The sequence below is a fragment of the Dermacentor albipictus genome, chromosome 3 (assembly GCF_038994185.2).
Source record: "Dermacentor albipictus isolate Rhodes 1998 colony chromosome 3, USDA_Dalb.pri_finalv2, whole genome shotgun sequence".
Classification (NCBI taxonomy): domain Eukaryota; kingdom Metazoa; phylum Arthropoda; class Arachnida; order Ixodida; family Ixodidae; genus Dermacentor; species Dermacentor albipictus.
Window position 1 is genome coordinate 11,094,275 of NC_091823.1, and position 20,022 is coordinate 11,114,296.

Below are 20,022 nucleotides of genomic sequence, written 5' to 3' on the forward strand. Positions count from 1 at the left end.
CCCATTCCAACAATGTTTAATGAGGAAAAGCGCCACTGATTTATACTAGGAGCGCTATCACAGTTTCTCAGGGCGCATTCGCGTTCAGGTAAAGCAGTTCTTTGCGTGACAGTGATATGGATGCGGCACTTGCACAGTTATCAGCTGCTTCATTCACTGTCACGCAAAGAACTGCTTTACCTGAACGCGAATGCGCCCTGAGAAACTGTGATAGCGCTCCTAGTATAAATCAGTGGCGTTTTTTCCTGAGTAAACATTGTTGGAAGTGGCGCCCTGTGTGTGTGTGTGTGTGCTTCTTTGTCCTCCGTCATTTTAGCGCCTTCACTTCAGATCATGCTTAACCAACACGCCCAACTATCCATCCTAACGTTGTAAATTGTGATGCGTGCCATAAGGTAATTAGTTAAAAACCTCATTAGTGAACATTTCGTTCATTAGTCAATTATACCATTTCATTTTTTTTATGCAAGTAATGTCCGCCTCTTCGACTAGACTAGCTCATGGACTAGAACTCTGCCACCTGCCACAGGCAGTCTTGAAAATTTTTTGAGAATGTTCGCTGAAACAACCTGTATATATGCCACACGCAGATAAATGAACGAGTAGCTTAATACGCGAAAGCAAATTCTACCGTCCAATGATTCGCCGACGCGCTGCAGCACCGGAAGCGGGAAGTGAGAGCTGGACACCCGCGCATATAGCGTGCGTATCTGAGATCAGCCGGAAGTAACGCCCTAGTGCACTGTGTACGTACAGTCGTCGAAAACCAACAGTATCGTCTCTTCCGAAGTCCCTACATGTTGTTCCACATCAGGAACGACAGGATTCTGGGTACGGCAGCAGTAACGGCAACGACCCGGGATACGCTGCTCCTTAAGATAAGAAAAGAAAAATTATACTCTGGGGTTTTACGTGGCAAAACCAAGATGTGATTATGAGGGACGCCGTACATGGTGGAGGGACTTTGTGTTAATTTTGACTATCTGGAGTTCTTCAATATGCACATACATCTAAGTACACGATCGTTCTTTTGCGTTTCGCCCCCATCGAGATGCGGCCTCCCTGGGTGGGTTTGAACCCGCGACCTGGAACGCAGCAGCGCCACGTCATAGCCACTAAACTACTGCGGAAGGTTCTTTACCAAAATATAAAAACAGCGGGCAAGCAGCACAAACAAAAAGAATATACGAATACATACACAGCGTTTGGATCGCGATTCAGTGTCAAGAAAAACGAAAAAGCGCTAAACCAAATTCTCGTTAGCACTAGGGCGTGCATTCTTTTTCCTTTCGTCATACATTTATTTTTTTCTCATGATATCCTTTCCTGTTCTTGCTTTCCGTTTTTTAAATCTACTAGCACTTACCTTTTTCTGCGTCCCGCCTACGCGCTGCTGTTTATGGTAAGACCGATTGTCCTTAATGAACACAATCTGATCCCACCTTTATCTATATACATTCGGTGTAGTTGATTCATTTCTGCCAGCTCTGGCTCATCCTAAGTGTGCTTGAAATGCAGCGAATGGGGAAAAGTCTTGAACACACACACACACGCGGTCGTTATTTCTAACTCCATGCAGAGTAAGTTTAACCAGCAAGAATGCACGGCAGCAGCGCCGGAAAAGAGAGAGAAAAGGCACAGGAGGTGGAGGTCGCACCTCTCCTCCATTTGCTCATTGCGCCCCTCATGACTTGGGAATGACTCTTCCTGCAGATTCGCGATCCAGACATCCCAGTGGCTGGTTAAATGGCCCTTTCGCCCTATTTCCCAAGCCACCAAGCAAACGTGAAACATGCAAGTGAACATGAAAACGCAAACGCGCAATTACTCTGGTTAGTTTCTTCATTGCGCGCGTTTCATACCGGCCCAATTTTAGGTGAAATGACAGAAGCAGCCAATGAAATGATACTGCGGTTGTCCGTACACATGTGTCGCTGCCGGCTGAACATGGCTAAAGGAAATCGGTAGCGTGTTTTCTCAAGGGCGATAACTGTGTGACCTTGCAACGTCCAGGAACATGTCACGAAGCATTCAAACGGTTCCACGTTCAAAGCTCGCAAGATAATGGTTGAGACATACGTCGCGCTTTCACGCGTATTAGCCGCACCAAATAAACTCAAGAAGCTTCGCGATACATTTCGCGTGCGACTTAGGAGCGAAATTCCTGCGTAGTTCGGCTTCACAGCAGTGTGAGGTGCTCCCCCGCGAAATGTGGATAATGAGGTAGTTAGAAATTTTTTTGAAGAAATGCTGCTTCTGTGACTGCCTTGACTGCCTTGACTGAAAACAGGATGATCGACACTCACGTCATTACACCTGCAGCAAATAGCCCCTGAAAGCTAATGCGCAACACTGTTGTCAAAATGCGCTAGATGCATGCAAAGGCCGCTTGCTCACTCGCAAATACGGTACACGCTGTCGCAGCTTTGTCCAATGCGATGAAGTGTTGAATATGAGCCATATTTTGCCGTTTTCAAGTCGAAAAATAATCTCCCACGAAACGAATGATGTCGACCATCTCGTGTACCATTGGAAAGGCATGTCATGCTGCCAACACGTGTGTGACAGAAACATTCTCATATGGGCGGAGAATCTTACTTCATCTTGGAGAGGACAGCTTCCGGAAGCAGAAGGAGCCTAGACTCTACTCGAAATATTTCAAAACGTTTTCCTCTCTGAATTTGGCGATAAGCGCATCTACGGTGCCACGACCAATAACGTAAAACACGACCCCGGGTCTGTATGAATTTTTGAGCATCCATTGCCCTTCAGCAAAGAAAGGATTGTATAACGGAATATGCCATAGCGGAGGATGCAGTGGGGTAGTGATTAGCGCTTTATTTTTCCTCGGGGAATACGATTCATGATGAAAGTTCATTTTATGTTAATCGTCGCTGTTTACTGAATGTCACTGCGATATTACTTTATAACACCTGTGAATTTTGTGAAGTGCATGCTAAACACGCAAACACACACATTCATTAATTAGATAACTTGGTGGTCTTGCATTCCAAACACCCTCATCTGCAGTAGTTCCAGGCGACTCTTGGTAGTAAATAAAAATGATAATAATATACTGCCTTCTCAAAAGAAAAAAAAAAGAACCTGAAAGTCATAAGCACTACCACAGCTACACCATCGAGCTGTCGGCTGGTCTGCCAAATTAACACGGTTCGAACAAAATACTTCGGGTTGACTTTTTTACGTGTGGAGGTTGAAATTGGGTTATAGAAGATGTCGTAGGTGATATATATATATATATATATATATATATATATATATATATATATATATATATATATATATATATATATATATATATATATATATATATATATATATATATATATATATATATATATATATGTTGGCCACATGGAGTCGTGTCCAATGACCACTGAAGCCTTTGAAGGCGCACGTTTTTTTTTTTTTTTGCGTTCCGTTCCCGTGGGGGTGCGAAAATTGAATCCTATACCTCGTCAACCATCGCGGTGGGACAAAACTGATTCTCCAGACGAGCATCGGACAAGCATTGATAAGCTATACAAACAGCATTTTGCTTCTCTTGTCAATGACAAATTCCCTTCCCAAATCTTATCCCCCTCCCAACAAGTCCGTTTGAGGCAACTCGCGACTCTTTCTAACTTATGTCTTGCCAAACGACACACTTCTCTTCTTTATCTACAAGTTCAGGGCAAATGTTCCAGCACACGTCACTTGAGTTTGTCCTCGTATGTTCAAAGTGAACGACAGATTATCGACATCCTCCCAATTAATTTTAAATCTGAATCCCTAAAGGGAACATTTCAGTACTACCTCATTGATTCCCAATTAAGCAAGATCAGTCTGGGATGCTCTTTTGAACTTCATGGTTTTACCGTGCCATTTATTACGCCTTTTACTATGCCACGTATAGCATTGCTCGAATAGAGCTATATATTCATCTAATGAATCCCAGTTAGTCTATGGCTGGGGATGCAGATGGGCCAATAAAATATTTGTACGGCTTAAACCCCCTCAGGACCTCAATAAAGTTCTTGACTGACTGACTGACGCAATAAAAAGCATTATAAGTGAATATATGATATGATCACTCATCATTCATTCCCTTCCCGTATACACCTTGGCTGATGCTTTCGCAAGATCCTGCGGTTTAATTTTTCATGCGATTAGCATACTTTGGAAACTTCAGCCACATTAAGCGGTGTGATGTCTCTAACCTCTTTCACGCCAACATGGGTCCCTGGGAATGTGCGATTGGGTATGTGCCGTTCTTCAATAAAAATTAAAAGAAAAAAAGGAGAAGAAGAAAGCGCGAGAAAGAAGTGCGGCCACTCCACGTGTGTCGTCAAGCTCTCTAATAAACACTCTGCACTTGTAAATATTATAGCTCTGTCTCGTTACTTCCATCGTTATATGCACCAATAAGACGCTGATCATAAGAAATATTGCAAATCGCATTAACGTTGCCAATCATTTCCAAAAGCGGCATGCACCGCCAACTTTCTATTAATAGGCGTTTACAACAACGATAAAAAGACACCGCCAACAACAATAAAGCTATCCGCACGGAGTACTCCCTTAAACACCTTTATACGTCATTTTACGTCATCTTACGTTCGCATATTCCAAATGTATTATTATTTAGAGCTGTGCAGTTCGGCCACAGCCACATAGAAATTCGTAATGCACTCCGCAAATTTATATACGTATGAAGCCGGATACGTTGCAAGGGGTTCTATCTCATCTCCCTACGGAGAATTTGTCCTATGTTCTTTCAATCTGAAAAGTTGCTGAAAAGTTGTTGCATCTTCTCAATAAGTAGGTTTATTATCTAGCTTCACTTCAGTTTCTGTAATTTAATTTCTCATTTATTTGCCTCACGTAATTTCTCCCCTGTGCGGTCAATCCCCGTCGCGGGTGCGTGTGCCACGTTCGAAAGGACTCAAGGTCAATAATGTTCCAAGACAGCCGCAGTCGTGCACCGTGTCTCGAATAACACTGACCACGAAAAAACGCGGACGTCTACGCAACCAGTCTCGACTACATGCCGGAAAGACAATGCCGAGGGGCGCTGAGGGCGGGGCTGTACGGAGACACAGAAATTGCACCGCGTTCGATTTATTTTAGCACGCAAATAACGGGTGTGGACTGCTCCCCCCCTCTCTCTCCCTCTTTTACCCCGCGCAATGTGCCACCTGCATATCTCGCGTTATACATTCGTGCATCGATCGATGACGACAGGACTCGCCGTCCGTGCGACCAGTCTTTTTGTTTCGCAGCCACGGTGGTTCCGGGACATGTCAGAACCCGAACAGTCTGAGCTCAGCGACGGCCGCTCCCATGCATACGGTGGAGGAGGCAGAGGAGGAGAGGGCTGAATTTTTTATGAAGCGAAAACCTGCACACTTTTCTTTGTCGGGGATCATCTGTGAGCGCGCGCGTTGGAATAATAGGTGGTCTTGGCAGTGCTTGGCCCATTCGCTTGATTAGAAGTCATGCGACGAGCGCGGGTCGCATATAGTGTTACCAGTGGCACGAAAACGAGAAAGAAGCAAGGCTGTTCAGAAAACGACGGTCGCACTGCGGAATGTTGATTCTAAACGCACGTTGACTTGTGTATGAAGCACGCGCAGGTAAAGTTTTCACTGTTGAAGTCTACAATGGGTATTAAGATCATCCGTTTTCGACGCTTATTCTACGTGCGACACAGACTAAATCGTGCAACTCTATATCTCTGACTGTTTGGCGGCACGAGAAACAGCCCTCATTCAGCTCGGTAATCTTTTGCCTTAGGAGGAACTAACGTAGAAAATAATCAGAGCAGGTCGAGCTCTGCCTCTCTTAAACGACCACTCGTTTCGAGCACCCACATCGTTTATACGCCGGGCTTCGCGGTTGGCCGTTCTACGAAAGTGTCAGCTCGGGCGTTTCGAAGGAGCCATTTCACCTGCGGTACCATTGTCACAGATTACCTCGCACTGCAGGACATATTGGATGGTCACTGCTATACTTTTAATCTCTCCTGAAGCTATATACATATTATTATTCTTCAACTATAGAACAGAGCGCGCACTCATCTGTGCGTGATTCATGGGCGCTTTCCGATATTAACGATCTCGGCCAGGAATATTTCTATTTTAATACGGCAAGGCCGATAGGCGGTTAACGTCACGGTAACATTTTTCGCTACGTGCCAGACTCCCCCTTCGAGTCTCAAGTCTATCGGTCTCAGGGGAACTTGTCTTTAAGAGCATCAAACTTCTAAAACCATCTTTTTCGTGCGGTCCTGGTGACATTACACCTCCTTTGATTAAGAGGTACGGGGTCTTGCTTGTTCCAGTGCTTACTTGTATTTTTAATTCTGCTTTAAAGACGAACAAACACATTCCCAAGGGCTTGGAAAACAGCGCGGGTCGTTTCCCTCTTTAAGTCAGGGGTAAAAACTGCTGCGTGTATCTACAGGCCTATTTGTCTCCTATGCGCAGCATATAAATTATTAGAGTCAACTCTGCACTCAATAATTTCAGCCTCAATTAAAAATACTATCATTCCTCAACAGCATGGTCATGTATCGGGACGCTCCAGAACTACTAACCTCGTTAGCTACATGATATGCATGCCTCTCAAGCAGTATATATAAGAAAGGACAGCTGGATGTCGCGTATTTTGACCTCAGTAAGGCATTTGATTGTGGTATGCCGTAAAATATCCCTTCCAAAGTTGAAACAACTTGATCTGCACCCCTCTGTCACAGCGCTGATAAGAAGCTACCTACGTGACCGGTACTGGTATAAGTTAGCGTAAATGGTCAGTCGTCAGAACTTTATACGGTTACAAGTGGAGTTCCTCAAGGGTCTGTCATGAGCCCTCTTTTTTTCTCGCTGTTTAAAAACGTCATTTCGGCAGTCATTAAAAACTCCTCCACCTGGGCCATTTGTAACATTATATAAGAGCGTATCCCTTCCAGTTCTTGAGTACGCCTCCGTCGTTTGGGGCGGTACTTGTAGGTCAAATTGTGAATTTCTCGAAAGTGTGCCAAAAAAAATTTCACATCTATATTTAAACATCGATTCTCTCAAAAGCTTTCCATCTCCATACAACCAACACAGGCTCTCACGTTACCTACCCTCACTTGTAGACGCAACAAATCGGATGTTCATTTTCTCCACAAATCAACACATGTATCGAAGAATCTGCTGCTCGGACTTGCTTTCTAATGTGCGCTTTTACATTCCACAGAAAAGCACAAGGAAACAGCGCGCCTTTCAGTCTTCAGATTTTTGTGACCCTCTATCTAGAGTGCAGGCGGCATATAACGCCCATTCAGAGTGCCTGGATATCTTCATGCCTAATTTAATATTTTTCTGAAAGGAGTTGCAGGGGTATTTCAATAACTGAACAAAAACTCTCATATCGGTTGTCTGTTCCATCATTCTGTAATCATTTTGTCTGTTTCTGCACTTTTGCTTTGTATTCTCTTCGTGTACCCATTTTATGCTGTTAAAATTTGTATTCGCGAAATTATTATTCTTTTTTTTATGTGTGCGCCCGTGTGTGAGCTTGCGTTGTTCTTCATCTGTATTGTTTTGCCGAGTGCGCCAGCACCAAGACCTTTGAAGTTGTTCCTGAGAACTTTAATAAACACCTTTGATTGATTGATTGTGTTCTCGGCCCTCTTCTCTTCCTGCTGTTCATAAATGACATTTCGTCAGCAGTTCGACACTCTTCGTTTCTTCTATATGCTGGCGACTTAAGGTTATTTAAGACTGTCAACAAAGCTCAAGACTGCGTTGACTTCCAAAAAAGGCATTTTTTTCACCCTCAAACCGGTGCAGAAACAATAGATTACTCTTAAATGCCTCCAAGACTATGGTAATAAGTTATACCCTGAAAACACACCACGTGCGATTTCCATACGCCCTTCGGGATGCTCTACTGCCCAGGGTCGAAGAAATTAAAGATCTTGGTGTGTACTTCGACGAAACGCTAAGGATGTCTTCACACGCTGAATATGCGATGCAACGTGTCCTCCGCACTCTTGGCGTTGTTTGCCGTATATATCGCATGACTTACACGCCCGTGCTGCCTTTGCGAAGTTGTATTTTACTGCGTGCCTTCTACTACTAGAGTAAGTCTCTGTAGTTGGAAGGCGGGAACGTTTTGGGGCGGAACGTGTCCAAAGTAAATTGATATCTGTTTTAAAGCACCGCATTTTCCGTTCTGGCGGCTATAGTCTAGCCCTCTCATATATACTTCAACTCACACCTCTAAAATCAAGACGTATTAAATCAGACAGTCTGTTCCTCTATAAGCTAGCCCATGACATTATACAATGCCCAAAGCTTCTTGGTCATGCGCAACTTTCCCTGCCGCAAAAGTATACCAGAGAAGGCAACAATCCTCATTTCCTGTCTGGCCTTGTTGCACTAAAAACTGTCCTATGGCTCGACTCCGAACCTACCCGTATATCGACAGATTTCAGAGTTCATCTCCTGTGCTTTCTATAAATGTAGATAATCATGTGGTATCATTGACTCCCTTTGCTTTGCGTACTGCTTTTTACGTGCACCAGTACTTAGGCTCCGTAACTGTAATACGCATTTGATTGATTGTTTGGTTATTAACATGTAAGGTAAAGGGACACTATTCAATCAGCGACTTACTTGCACGCACTGTTACGCGTTGCCATCCCTTGCTTTGCCTTCTTTCTTTCTCCTCGTTTATCTGCGATCCTATGGGTAGCGTAGCAAACGAAACACGCGTCTGGTAATATACTGACTTTCAAACACTTTTTAAGAGCAACTTCGTTTTATTCCGCACGTTTTCCCATCTGTTATCTTAAATGTATTGTTAGTTCCTTTAGCGCTGCCAAAATTTCGTCTGCGTCTCCCCCATATCGGCTACGTGGGGAACAGCGCGCTACTGTGCGACGGTTATGTATACCGGGCCTCCGATACGCTCAAGTCATATGATTTGTCGTCCATCGCGTAGCAGTAAAGCGCCTAAGAGCGTTTATTGTAGCGTTCATTCGTTCGTCCATAATTTCAGCGTATTTGTCATCGTGCATTGATGTCCTTTGAGAACAATTCCCATAGACTAAAATCTGTTACGCTGTTGTACCTTTCGTATCGCGCACACGTGGCGAGGCGCATGACAACTCTCACGGTCATCCGCGCGGCGTCCCAGTGCTTTCAAAAGACACAAGGATATGTTTAGAGTCCCTTAACAGACGTTGGCTGGGGACAAGGCTGAACGAATTCGCTTTTCTCAGAAGGGAGCAATATGACTATCGAGGTGCGCTGTCTTTTGTGCACTGAAGCGTGAACATTCACTCATAGAAGGTGCGCGATCGTACCTCTGCAACTGCAAGCAACTTAGTATATTTTCGGTGACGTACCAATAGGCCGCGCTAGCTGTTTGCTCATAAATAAAGCTACAATGCACTTGAAGAGGCGCTGTGATGCTATTGTGCAAGACGGACGTAAATTAAGGGCACCGGATTTGAAGTGAAAAGAAACAAAGAACCGAAGTACTATACGCTTTCACTATCCATAACATCTGCAGTACCACCGTTACCGGTGCTGGGGGATGGGTTACTTACGAAAAACACAGCAAGCCACTGGAAACGCAGGACAAATTAGTGACGTACGCAGGATATATAGCATACATATCAGGCACTCTAAAATTAAAAAGGGGGCTGACAGATGGGAGTAGCACGTGGTACAAAGGCAACGGCCATCGTTTCTATAGGAGGACCTGTCTTCGCAAAAGGCGAAGATGGGTCCTCCTATCGAAACGTTGGCCGGCCTTTCTGAGGCACCTTATATTTGTTTATAACGTTTATACCATATCAGGCACTACATAAGAAGGTTTATGAAAAGTAATATCGATAACTGTAACCAAAGGTTTCATCTGAGCTAGTGGTTCATCATTACTTCTATTGTTTTGGGAGGGCGCGGGGGGGGGGGGGGGGAGAGTTGCTTGTCTGGAACCATACATATTGCCAAGACGTAATTATGTAATATCACTTCTTAATTAGGCTGACAGGTAGTTTGATTTACGTGAGAATCGCTAAGTGAGAATTTTTTTTCGTACGTGTGTACATTCGCCTTCATCCATTATGAATATTTCCTGTGCCTTAAAAAAAGATTTCAGCTGCTAGTCAGCCATGTGTCGTGTTGCCTCCTTCATGTCATGTCTGAAAAGTTATGTTGTACGTTACAGTAATCAATAAATAGAATAGAATTTCAACCTTTTTCTGTACTAAGAGAGGAGCAAAAAAAAAAAGTTTTAGCAATATTTTCTCTGTCACATGGAAATAAGCGTACTAGTGTTCAAAACATCCATAGCCTTGACTTGTATGAAAACATCTACATTTCCTTCCCTCCTTTTTCATCCTCCTCCTCTACCTTTCTGAAGGAAGTAAAAGAAAAGGGACACGCACATTATATCTATATGGGTTTAACACATTTGACGTTTGTTTCACTACAGTGTCATACGTGATAAAGGGACCAACATATTTCGCTAAGATTTAAGACATGCTGTTCGTGAAGAAGCAGAGCACATTTCACGTTCTTTAGAGAGGCCATCATAATGATGAATAACGGATATTTACGAACAGTTGACAAGCACATGTAGAGAGAGTTAATAAAAGAATTGGGGACGCAGTCCTCCTCGGACGACTCCACCGTCAGCTCATTTTTACAAATAAAGTTTATCCCTCCACCTAGGATGGAAGCTCACAAGACCAGAAAATTTTTACTAGAACAGTACAGAAGACAACGTTAGGCTCGTTAGCCCGATAAAGTTGCCGCCAAATTACGAAAACGAGCCTGAAACGCACCCGTGTAGTGGTCTTCTCTGTACGTCTTGCGCGCAGTGAGACAAAGCAAAAATTGAAAGTGCGATTTGTTTGATAGCGACTTCTTTTCCCCTTCACAGAATGTCCTGAATGGGTTTGCTTTCCCAGAGTTACCTATCAAATATTACGCTAACACGTGTATGCAAGAAACACTACGTAAATCAACCCTTTGTTTTATTCAGATCGGAAGCCGCGCTTCGCTTCCAGTGGATACTCATATATAATGCGAGCTAGTCTACCGCCGCAAGCTTGCGGAAACGCTTACTTTCGATCACGCGCGAGCGAATTAATAGCTCGGCTAGGCAATTGATAGGAGAAGTGGACAAGCACTCCATACCTGGCGCTGAATCGGTCGATCCGAACTTCGAGAGCGTTGGGCGCGCCGCGGATATCCAATGTGTCGACGCTGGCGTCATCGTTCGACAAAGACGCGCTCACCGAAGCCGCGCATACGCGCATGTAGCACCGCTTTCTGCAGGAGAAAGCGTCGCCGGCGCATGACAAGCCACAATTTCCAGATTAGTCTACGACTACCCTAGCCACGCCGCATCTGAGTGAACGAACGCGCGCGCACGAAGTGTTGGAGTTGGCGTCGCTTTGACAACTGGCTTCCCCGCGTGGAAACACCTGTCGCAAGCGCTTGGGCAGGGGTCACGTGACTCGACTGGCGGCTTCCCATTGGCCCGCCGCGATTAAAGGGAGGACCGGGGGCGAGTGCGTGGAGCGTATTTCGCCCGGCTTTTGCCGTCATCGGGATCGCTGCGTGGCATGGCACGCGCTCGTGCAAGCACGCGATTTGAGAGGGAGGGGGGAATGTTTTTGAACGGAGCGCCGGGGATGGGAGGCAGCTTTGAAACCAAAGTTGCAGGGGAGGCTTTGCGCGGAACGAGGGGTCCGTAACTCGTGTGCACGCTCTTTATGAGATCTGTGTACATTGCTTGAATTGCGAGGTGCGAAACAGGGACCGGTGAATAAATGAATCTGGCGTCCTCGTTTGCTTCGGTGAGGCCTCAGACCCAGCGGTTGATGCAAGCCGTGGTTAGCAACGTTTCTGACCTTTAGGGTGAGAGTGCTGATCGATATAGACGCTGAATTTTATCATTCAGCGCTTCTTTCTTTCTTTCTCACTTTCTTTTTGCATTTTCTCTTTCTTTCTTTCATTCTTTCTTTGGAAAGGAACATAAGAATACGAATATTGAACGGCCAAACGCAGACGCATAGATTTAGGGTAGGGATGTTTATATTGGTATAATCTGGTACGACGCCAGTACTGACAGGTGCAAAAAAAAAAGAAGAATTGCTGACCAAGACAACTAAACCATCAGTTTTAAACACAAGGTCATTAATTGTCATCAAAAAGGAAAGAAAAAAGAAAGAAAAAGGAAAACCTGCACGACTAGCCTCTCAACATTTTCAGAGGCTACTCGCAAACAAGCTTTCCCAGAATCAATGCCTGCTTATGACTAGCTTTCCAAAAACGCTAAATAAACGGTAGCGGAAGAAAGATTAGAAGTTGTGAAAGGAAATACGCTCAAGGACTTGTGCGCTGTAGACACATCTGAAGGAACCGTGTCAAGGAATATATCGCTGGTTGTGGCATAATTAAGAGCTATAACTGCTAGGTGATTGCGTACACTACAAAAATAAATAAATGACAGACTATAAGCAGGAATACGTGCTTGTCGGGTAGGCTCTCACCGCGAAACCATAAACAAAAAGCTTGCATTACTAATTTCGTTTGAGCAATTGCTTAGAAAAGTGTTGTCGGTGCCCCACTTCCGGTAATTTGCGATAGTTTGCTTAGCTGACAGAGAACAGCAGCCAGACTTTAAGAGTCTGTGGTTGAGAAATAATTCGTTAGTTCCGATATTCGAAAAGAGCAAATGGTTTATTTTCATACGAATAGTTAGTGCGTAATATTCGATTCGTATTTGAAACTTCGAATATTCGGCTGCCCTTCATACACATGTTTGTACAAAAGCAAACGGAGCTTTGATGCGAAAATATGTGTTAAACAGAGGCTAGCTTTTTTTATTTTCTAAGAACATGATAATTCATAAACTACATCATGTTACATCATCACTTCACGCTAACTTGTGTACGGTACCCATATATGCAAGCAACTCAATTAAAATACAGTAGCAGTAAACAAACATATGGGTCGTGGTTCGAAGACTAAAGAAAGAAGAGCATATTTGTTTGCGCAATTACCAAAAATCATACTAAGCTGATAATCGTAGTTTAATTTCTTCTCTAAAAAGAAACATTAATGTGCATTATTCATACACAGTGTACAATATACATTAATACATCAATACGAAACTCCATGTTCACTTCGATGTGACTGGTGTGCTAGTTTTTGCAACACTATGACAGATAAGTATAGATGAACACTAGATTAAGTATAGATCATTTATAGCAATTTGTGACAATCGTTATATGTGCGTGCATTGACGGTATATGGCCAATGTGCCAGTATTCCTAGATTAATTCTGACAGACAGCATTCAAGGGACCGTGATGATCACACGTAAACAGACTTTTCTCACAAGTGCGGTGGAAGTTTTCAGCATGAAATAGCATTATTTTAGCTCGAGCAAATTGTGAAATACTGAACTATAATCAAAAAGCAGGTGAGCAATAATTTTGCGATAAAATAAAAACGACAAATTGGCAAACTGCGAAGCAGAATATGAATTTTGCGATAAAGAGATCCAAAATTTGTACTGGTAAATGAGAATAAATGTGGGATCAGGGTACGCTAATATTAAATGTCTAAACAAAACACGGCGTTTTGAACGTTTTTGCTCAAAAGCACGCTATGGCAGCGGTGGGATTCGAACCCACGCCTCCTGAGAGACTGGTGCCTAAAACCAGCGCCTTAGACCACTCGGCCACGCTACCGACGGGTGATTGGCGCACTATACGGAGGTTAGGAACATAGCAAAAGGCATGAACCCCTTTAATCTTCATTTGTTTTTTGGTGAACAATAAATTCAGACTAACAGATAATTCGCAGTACAGACAAAGCTTTTATCTCCTATTTTATATAAAAACGGTGGCATCCAGGCGCGTAGTGCTGTTTCGCAGACACCAATATGGTTGCCGGTTGTTTACTTCGTCCACGTGAGTGGCCGCCGGGTTTATGAGGCGCGTATGTAAATGGTTATAACTGCGATCATTTTATAAAATACGCTTGAAGAGTGCAAGAAAATGTCTCTTTCGGAGAGTAGAAAGAAAATGTTCCAATATTCGCTTTCTCAGATAGAAACCTGCATTGAAAATGGTACGTTCGGCAGGGCGCTCGCACATTTCTGTGTAGTTTTCAAGCTGCAGCCGTCTACGAAGAACGATCTCAAAGAGGCATTCTTGCTCGCAGTAGGTGAGATTATCACCGTCGTAAACCTTTCTGTTGAGAACTGAGTAAAGGAGCCGGGATTTCGTGTCTTGTCGTTCGTTTACAGGTAAACACACCGATAAATTGGAAGCCGAGGAAAGATGGACCGAACTGTTCGATTGCTACGAGGAACTTCTGAAAGCATATTACTCGTGTGAAGAGCTACACCATTCGCTGGGAGCATTGTTGTTAAGGTGAGCGACTTCTTAAGAAATGTCGACGTCCTTAGCTGGCTAGCACAGTGTTCATGTTTCATGCTTGTTGTGTTCGTCATTCGTCTTGCTCGTGTTACCTTGACGGGAGGGCTGACGGAAGAAGCGATGGGCCTGATTTTGTCTGTGCAAAATCCGTTGCTTCATAAGCACTTGTGTTCTGTTCCTGCCAATGGCATTCAGTACATTCTTGCGACTTGTCGGAAACGACTCAAGGACATCCGCAACGCTACTGTGTGATAATATTTTCATTTTGGTAAGCTTGCTTGCATAGTCCTTGAAAAGGGGTTTCTGGCAGTCACAAAGAAATCGGATCAGGCCACAAGCAAACAGCTTCACCACTTAGTCAGTGCTGCTAATGCAAGTGCAAACGCATAATCGAACTTCGTCATGCATAAACGCATTTAGCTTTTTTTTTCGAGTACATATAAGCATTTGTTTTTTACCTGCTTAACCTGCCCACCTACTCAAGTGATTTTTCAATGTGCACCAAGCCCACTGCTGCTACCATATCTTGAAACCTTGGTAGTGTTGCACCTGTAATAGGCTGATCTTCCAGTGTGAAATAAGCATTCACTTGAGGTGCTTCTTGAATTTCCTTGTACTGTTTTTATTTGCTAAAGCACCGCAAGATTCTAAGATGAAAAGCTAGGCAAGTTGCTACAAATTCACATTGGTGGGGCCAGTGTGAATGAACGGGCAGAAATAGAATAAAAGCTCATACGTCCATTTCTGTTCTACTTTCTTTTGTCATTATCACAATGAACCTACCACAGTTCACACTTAAAAATTTCTTGGAGTGTTATTCAAAAGAGTAATGTAGAACTTAATCACACGAACCTGCTTTAGTCTAAATTGCAAGCATGACTTCCTTATACGTTGGAATGATAGATGCAACAGTTCCTGTTCTACTGTGATGTACTGCTGAAGTCTATGTTTTGTGGATCAAAATAAACAGCCTCATTACTTACTCTAGAACCAGCTGACGAAATGCCCATACTAATTTAGTCATGTTTTCATGGAGTTGCTGCATGTACAGTTATATGTCTGAAAGTCATGCTGCTTTGAACACACTTGTTCACAGGTTTTCTTTATTCCATGAAATGTGCTACATCAAACAACTCCTGCAGGCACGGCCACATAAAAGCGGCAGCATGCAGTATACGGAAGGCACTTGAGATCAACCCAAACTTCACAGCAGCTCGTCAGAGCTTGGATGGACTGAGGACGTTGCTCATAGAACGCTGGCACTTCCGGATGTTGAATGACTTGTCAAGAAATGAAGCTTTTCACGATGCCATCACAGCTGCTGTCCAGAAGGGTCACAAGAATATGCTCGATATTGGAGCAGGAACTGGCTTATTAAGGTTTGTGAACCTTTAAATGCATAGCCCGTGAGTGTGATCTCCAGTGCTGCATTTTGAAAGCAAGCATTTTCTTTATATGGGCACCAACTGCCATTTGTGGTAAGGGATAAACTTCATGATTGTGAGATCGTGTTAGGTTGCTTGCATGGCATTCATTGTAAAAGCGCTCTCCGCTCCACAAACATGTGGCCAGAATCTCAATAATGGGCCAGAATATTTATCGATATTAAAATGCTTGGTATGCCTGTGAATGAAACGAGTGGCTTGGTTCAGAGGGCACCATTGCTGCACGGCTCAATTGAATCGCAGGATGCAGTACCTTGAAATGCAGGCAAATTGAAACGATGCAACTTCTTCAGCTATCATTGTGTGAATTTGTGTGCATTGAACAGGGCTTATCTATTATGTCACATCCTCTGACTTGCTCATGGCACCATTTGTGGTGGCTCTGCAACTGTGGAATTATAAGCAGGAGGTTCTGAGCTTGACAGTTGGCTGTGATGGCTGCCTTCTGACTGGAGTGGAATGCAAGAAGTGCTTACTATCGCACTTTCGGTGCACATTAAAGGTGCCTATTGGGGATCAAAATTAATTCAGAGCCGTCCACTATGCTATTTGTCATAGTCTGTGTGTTGTGTTGAGACGCTAAATCTTCTCAGTGTACTCCAATCATTCATGGCATGTTGAACTGTATCATTACTGTGCAGGTTCCTCTGCTGATCTGTCGCTAGTGCCACAGGTGATCTTTGGAAATGAGTAGGCAAAATTACACTAAAGGCCCTCTGAGGGCCATACACATCGTTAGTTAACCTTGTTTTCCATCTTTTAATGTTTGCATGCATGTGTCATTTGGCATTGCTAGAATACAAACCTAATTTCATGTGCTGAAGTTTTGATGTGTTAAACTGTGTGACACTTCACTTGTGAAAGATTTGTCTGAAGTGTGCCGACTTCAGGTTGAGCTGCCACGTCTTTCCACTTTCTTGCTAGCTAGTAGTGTGTGCTGCTGACACACAGTGAGCTATGTGGCATGCAGGGGTGCAGTCAGGGAGGGCACACCGAACATGTGCCTCCCCCTCCTAAAATTTCTTTGTACTAACATGCAGCCTCCCCAGAGCCCCCTCTCCTCCCCCCCTCCCATCCTCCCGTTCTCTGAAAAAATTCCTGGCTACTCCACTGGTGACATGCAACTGGACCATTCTCATCAGATTTCTAGCCTCTTCGATCCCATCGTGGATACTGAAGTCGCAATAGATGCGGCATACGGAGCAGGCTGAAATAGCTTTTGATGGTTTTAGAGTGAGTATGAATAATGATATGCACACTTGTGGTTATTGCAACAACTCAATGTAACCAAATTTCTTCAATGGTCAGCAGCCTTTCGGTCTTGCACGTATGAACACATACGTGTGAACTAGTGGTTGCTATGAAAGGAAAACTCAGTGTTACCAAAGAACAAAGTTTGCATTTGTAGGCTTTTTTTCATGCTCTTTAGGCGAGTGTTCCATTTCTGAATGTTTCACGCCATCATTTCTTTCAGCTTATTTGCCCTCTCTGCAGGTGCAGACAAGGTGTACTCGTGTGAAATGTCCTCGACTTCATGTGAAGTTGCACGCACTGTATTTGAGGAGAATGACTTTGGCACCAAAGCCTGCATAATTAATAAGCACTCCACAGAGCTTGCCATTCCTGGTGACCTTGGTGAGCGGTAAGAGTTATGCATGCTTATTGTCATGTTTCTGCTCAGTGGAATGCGCTTTATAGAGAAAAACAAACAACCTTTGGCTTACTTGAAATTACTTGAATTATTACGAAATGCATTACCTTGGCATTTTGCAGCTGCATTTTTTAGACTGTACCAACACCTTATTGCTAAGTTTCCTGTCTTTTTTGCATAACTTAAGGCTTAAACATTAACCATATGCATGCAATATTCAAGTGACGGTAAAGTGACAAGTTTGACTGTTACAGAAGCTATTCCGACTCTGTTGCTTGTCATGTCACTGGTTTTTGACCAACCAGAAATTTTCGCTTCTTGATTTAACGTCTGTGTACTGCAGGCCGCCCCCTTGATATCACAACAGAAGTTGCTGCTGTGGCTAAAAGTAAAACTATTAAAAACTAGATAATGTTTGCAGATCAGGTAATACAGTCCAAGACAGTAATATAAGAGCTCCACTGCAGTCCATGCATTATTGTTTAGTGTTTGCATTTTTTGTGAGCATATGATTGTGTTCATTCGAGCAACAATGGAAGTTTTTTCAACTTTTCTTTTTTTGCAATGTCGCACATCACAATGCAACAGCATGATTGGGCCCATATGTTGCATTGATTGGATATATTTGCACGCAGTTGACTCCCTGCTATCATTATACATAGATGCAACTGTGGAAAAAAAAAGATGCAGGCACAACGTACAGCACAAGTGCCATATCTTTTGTCTTCATGTCCTTGTATTTTTCATGCTCAAGCCTCAGCACTCTTTACTGTTTACAATAGGTGGGCAGACTCATTCACGAGTACACTGATTCATAATAGCTTTACACTCATTTCACAGGCATGAGATAACATGCTAAATGAGTGACGAAGGGTGTGAGTGGATGTATGAACGGGAGTGAGTGCCAGTTAATGCGAGTACGAATGAAAGTCAGCAACGATGAGTGTGAGTGGACGCAAGTATGTGCGTATTTGAGCAAGTGCGGGTATGTGGAAGTTGACATGAATATGAACATGAGTGGTGCTGGTTAGGGGGAATGGGAGAATGAGTAGGAAACTGAATGAGTGCCGATCATCTTGAGTGCACATGAGTGTGAGTGATTACAGTCGCCGATCGTTTATTCAGACCTCACGGGGACTGCGAAAATGTCCGAATAAACAGGTGTCCGAAAAAGCAGATTAAGAAAAAGAAAGAAATCCTTTACTTCCACGCACTTATTCGGGCTGGGCAGTAAGCTTGAAGAAATCGAGAATGCGCCGTTGCATGCTGTTCCGTTTACGGGCAATCAGGTAAGCCTGAATCTCGGAGAGGGTCGTACGTTCACTATAGGCGGCTGAAAGCACAGTCACTGCTTGTCAACGCTCCGCTTGCTACGGCAGCGTAGCACATCGTGCATCATCTTCCGACTCGGAGTCATCGTCCGGCGGTGCAGCAGAAACTTGACGAATGATCTCGCCGTCATCGAGTTCTGCGCATGTCAGTACAGCAGCGTGAGCACCTGTGAAACTGTCAAATGAGACAGTGTCCGGAACCACTGCATAGGTCTCGGCAGGACACTTTCGGCGTCAGTAGGGTGCACATCGGAAGGCGACAAATCCTAGGCTCCCGGCACCCGCTTGCCGGCATTCCCCAGCGCAGCCTGCGCGGGCACTGTCGGTGCCATTAGACACATGACGCTATGTTTCCGTATGCCACGTTGCATCACCGCAACCTCAACACAGCACACAAAGCAAACATCATTACGCCGTCACGCCGATACCAGTCGCGCAAATGAAAAACGTGGCCTACTCACAGCGTCGTGCACGAAGAAACAAACAAATCAGCTGCTGGATGACCTTGACATGGCTTACTAAGCTGAGACTGGAACTGCTGTAGCCACGAACCAGGCAAAAACAATGATGAGCGGGGATTTGCAGTAGCGCCACTTCGTGGGGCAGCAAGGAGGCTCCGTTCAAAACAAAAAATGGCGTTCAGCAAGTCGAACCATGCACTAGTCAGAGTTGGTGCATGGTGCTTTCGATCGAGTTGGCTCAAGGAGTGTCCGAAAAATCAGACGAGAGGTTGCAAGGTGTCCGAACTTTCGGCAGTTATACATTATGGTCTATGGAGAGAATGGCGGTGCAGCGAAGCAGACCGAATAATCAAGCATGTCCGAATTTTCGGAGTCCGGAAAATCAGTCAGTGACTGTACATAGCCTGCAAAAACGTTGATGAATGAGCATAGTAAAGTTTGTTCTTTTTTTCTTTGAAGAGACCAAGTTTCTTCAAGGTGTTTATCTGTATTGATGAATCAAAAGGCAGGGTAGGGATGAGAAAATTGGAGATATATTGAAGCAAAAATATTTACAAAGTCAAATGCGAAGCTTGCAGAGCAACACAGATGATAAACAAGTAAACAGTGCCTTACTCTTCTACTTTTTCCGAGTGAGAGCCTAGGACAATTGTCACTATAAACGACAAACTGAG

The 20,022-nt window shown here is 43.9% G+C and overlaps 2 protein-coding genes and 1 non-coding gene across 9 annotated transcripts in view; 1 reads left to right on the top strand and 2 right to left on the bottom strand.

The window, feature by feature from the left end:
- gogo (golden goal) overlaps positions 1 to 20,022 on the bottom strand; it is a 127,917-nt gene that overhangs the window by 72,718 nt on the left and 35,177 nt on the right. For 3 of the 5 annotated variants that reach the window (XM_065453446.1, XM_065453445.1, XM_070535076.1), the window contains exon 1: positions 11,202 to 11,455. The exons of the other annotated variants lie outside the window; for them this stretch is intronic. The gene's annotated coding sequence lies outside the window, so the exon portion shown is untranslated. Of the gene's footprint in view, positions 1 to 11,201; positions 11,456 to 20,022 lie in introns of those variants that run through there. 5 annotated transcript variants of the gene reach the window in all.
- On the bottom strand, positions 13,686 to 13,767 carry TRNAL-UAG (transfer RNA leucine (anticodon UAG)). The gene has a single exon. It is a non-coding gene; the product is annotated as a tRNA-Leu (tRNA).
- LOC135919549 (protein arginine N-methyltransferase 9-like) overlaps positions 13,951 to 20,022 on the top strand; it is a 37,037-nt gene continuing 30,965 nt past the window's right edge. The window contains exons 1-4 of one of the 3 annotated variants that reach the window (XM_065453449.2): positions 13,951 to 14,245; positions 14,328 to 14,454; positions 15,603 to 15,839; positions 17,380 to 17,547. In XM_065453449.2, coding sequence (XP_065309521.1) covers positions 14,077 to 14,245; positions 14,328 to 14,454; positions 15,603 to 15,839; positions 17,380 to 17,547 — 701 coding nt within the window. In that variant the 5' untranslated portion in view covers positions 13,951 to 14,076. The remainder of the gene's footprint in view (positions 14,246 to 14,327; positions 14,455 to 15,602; positions 15,840 to 17,379; positions 17,548 to 20,022) is intronic. The other 2 variants (XM_065453451.2, XM_065453450.2) reach the window with 2 other exon arrangements.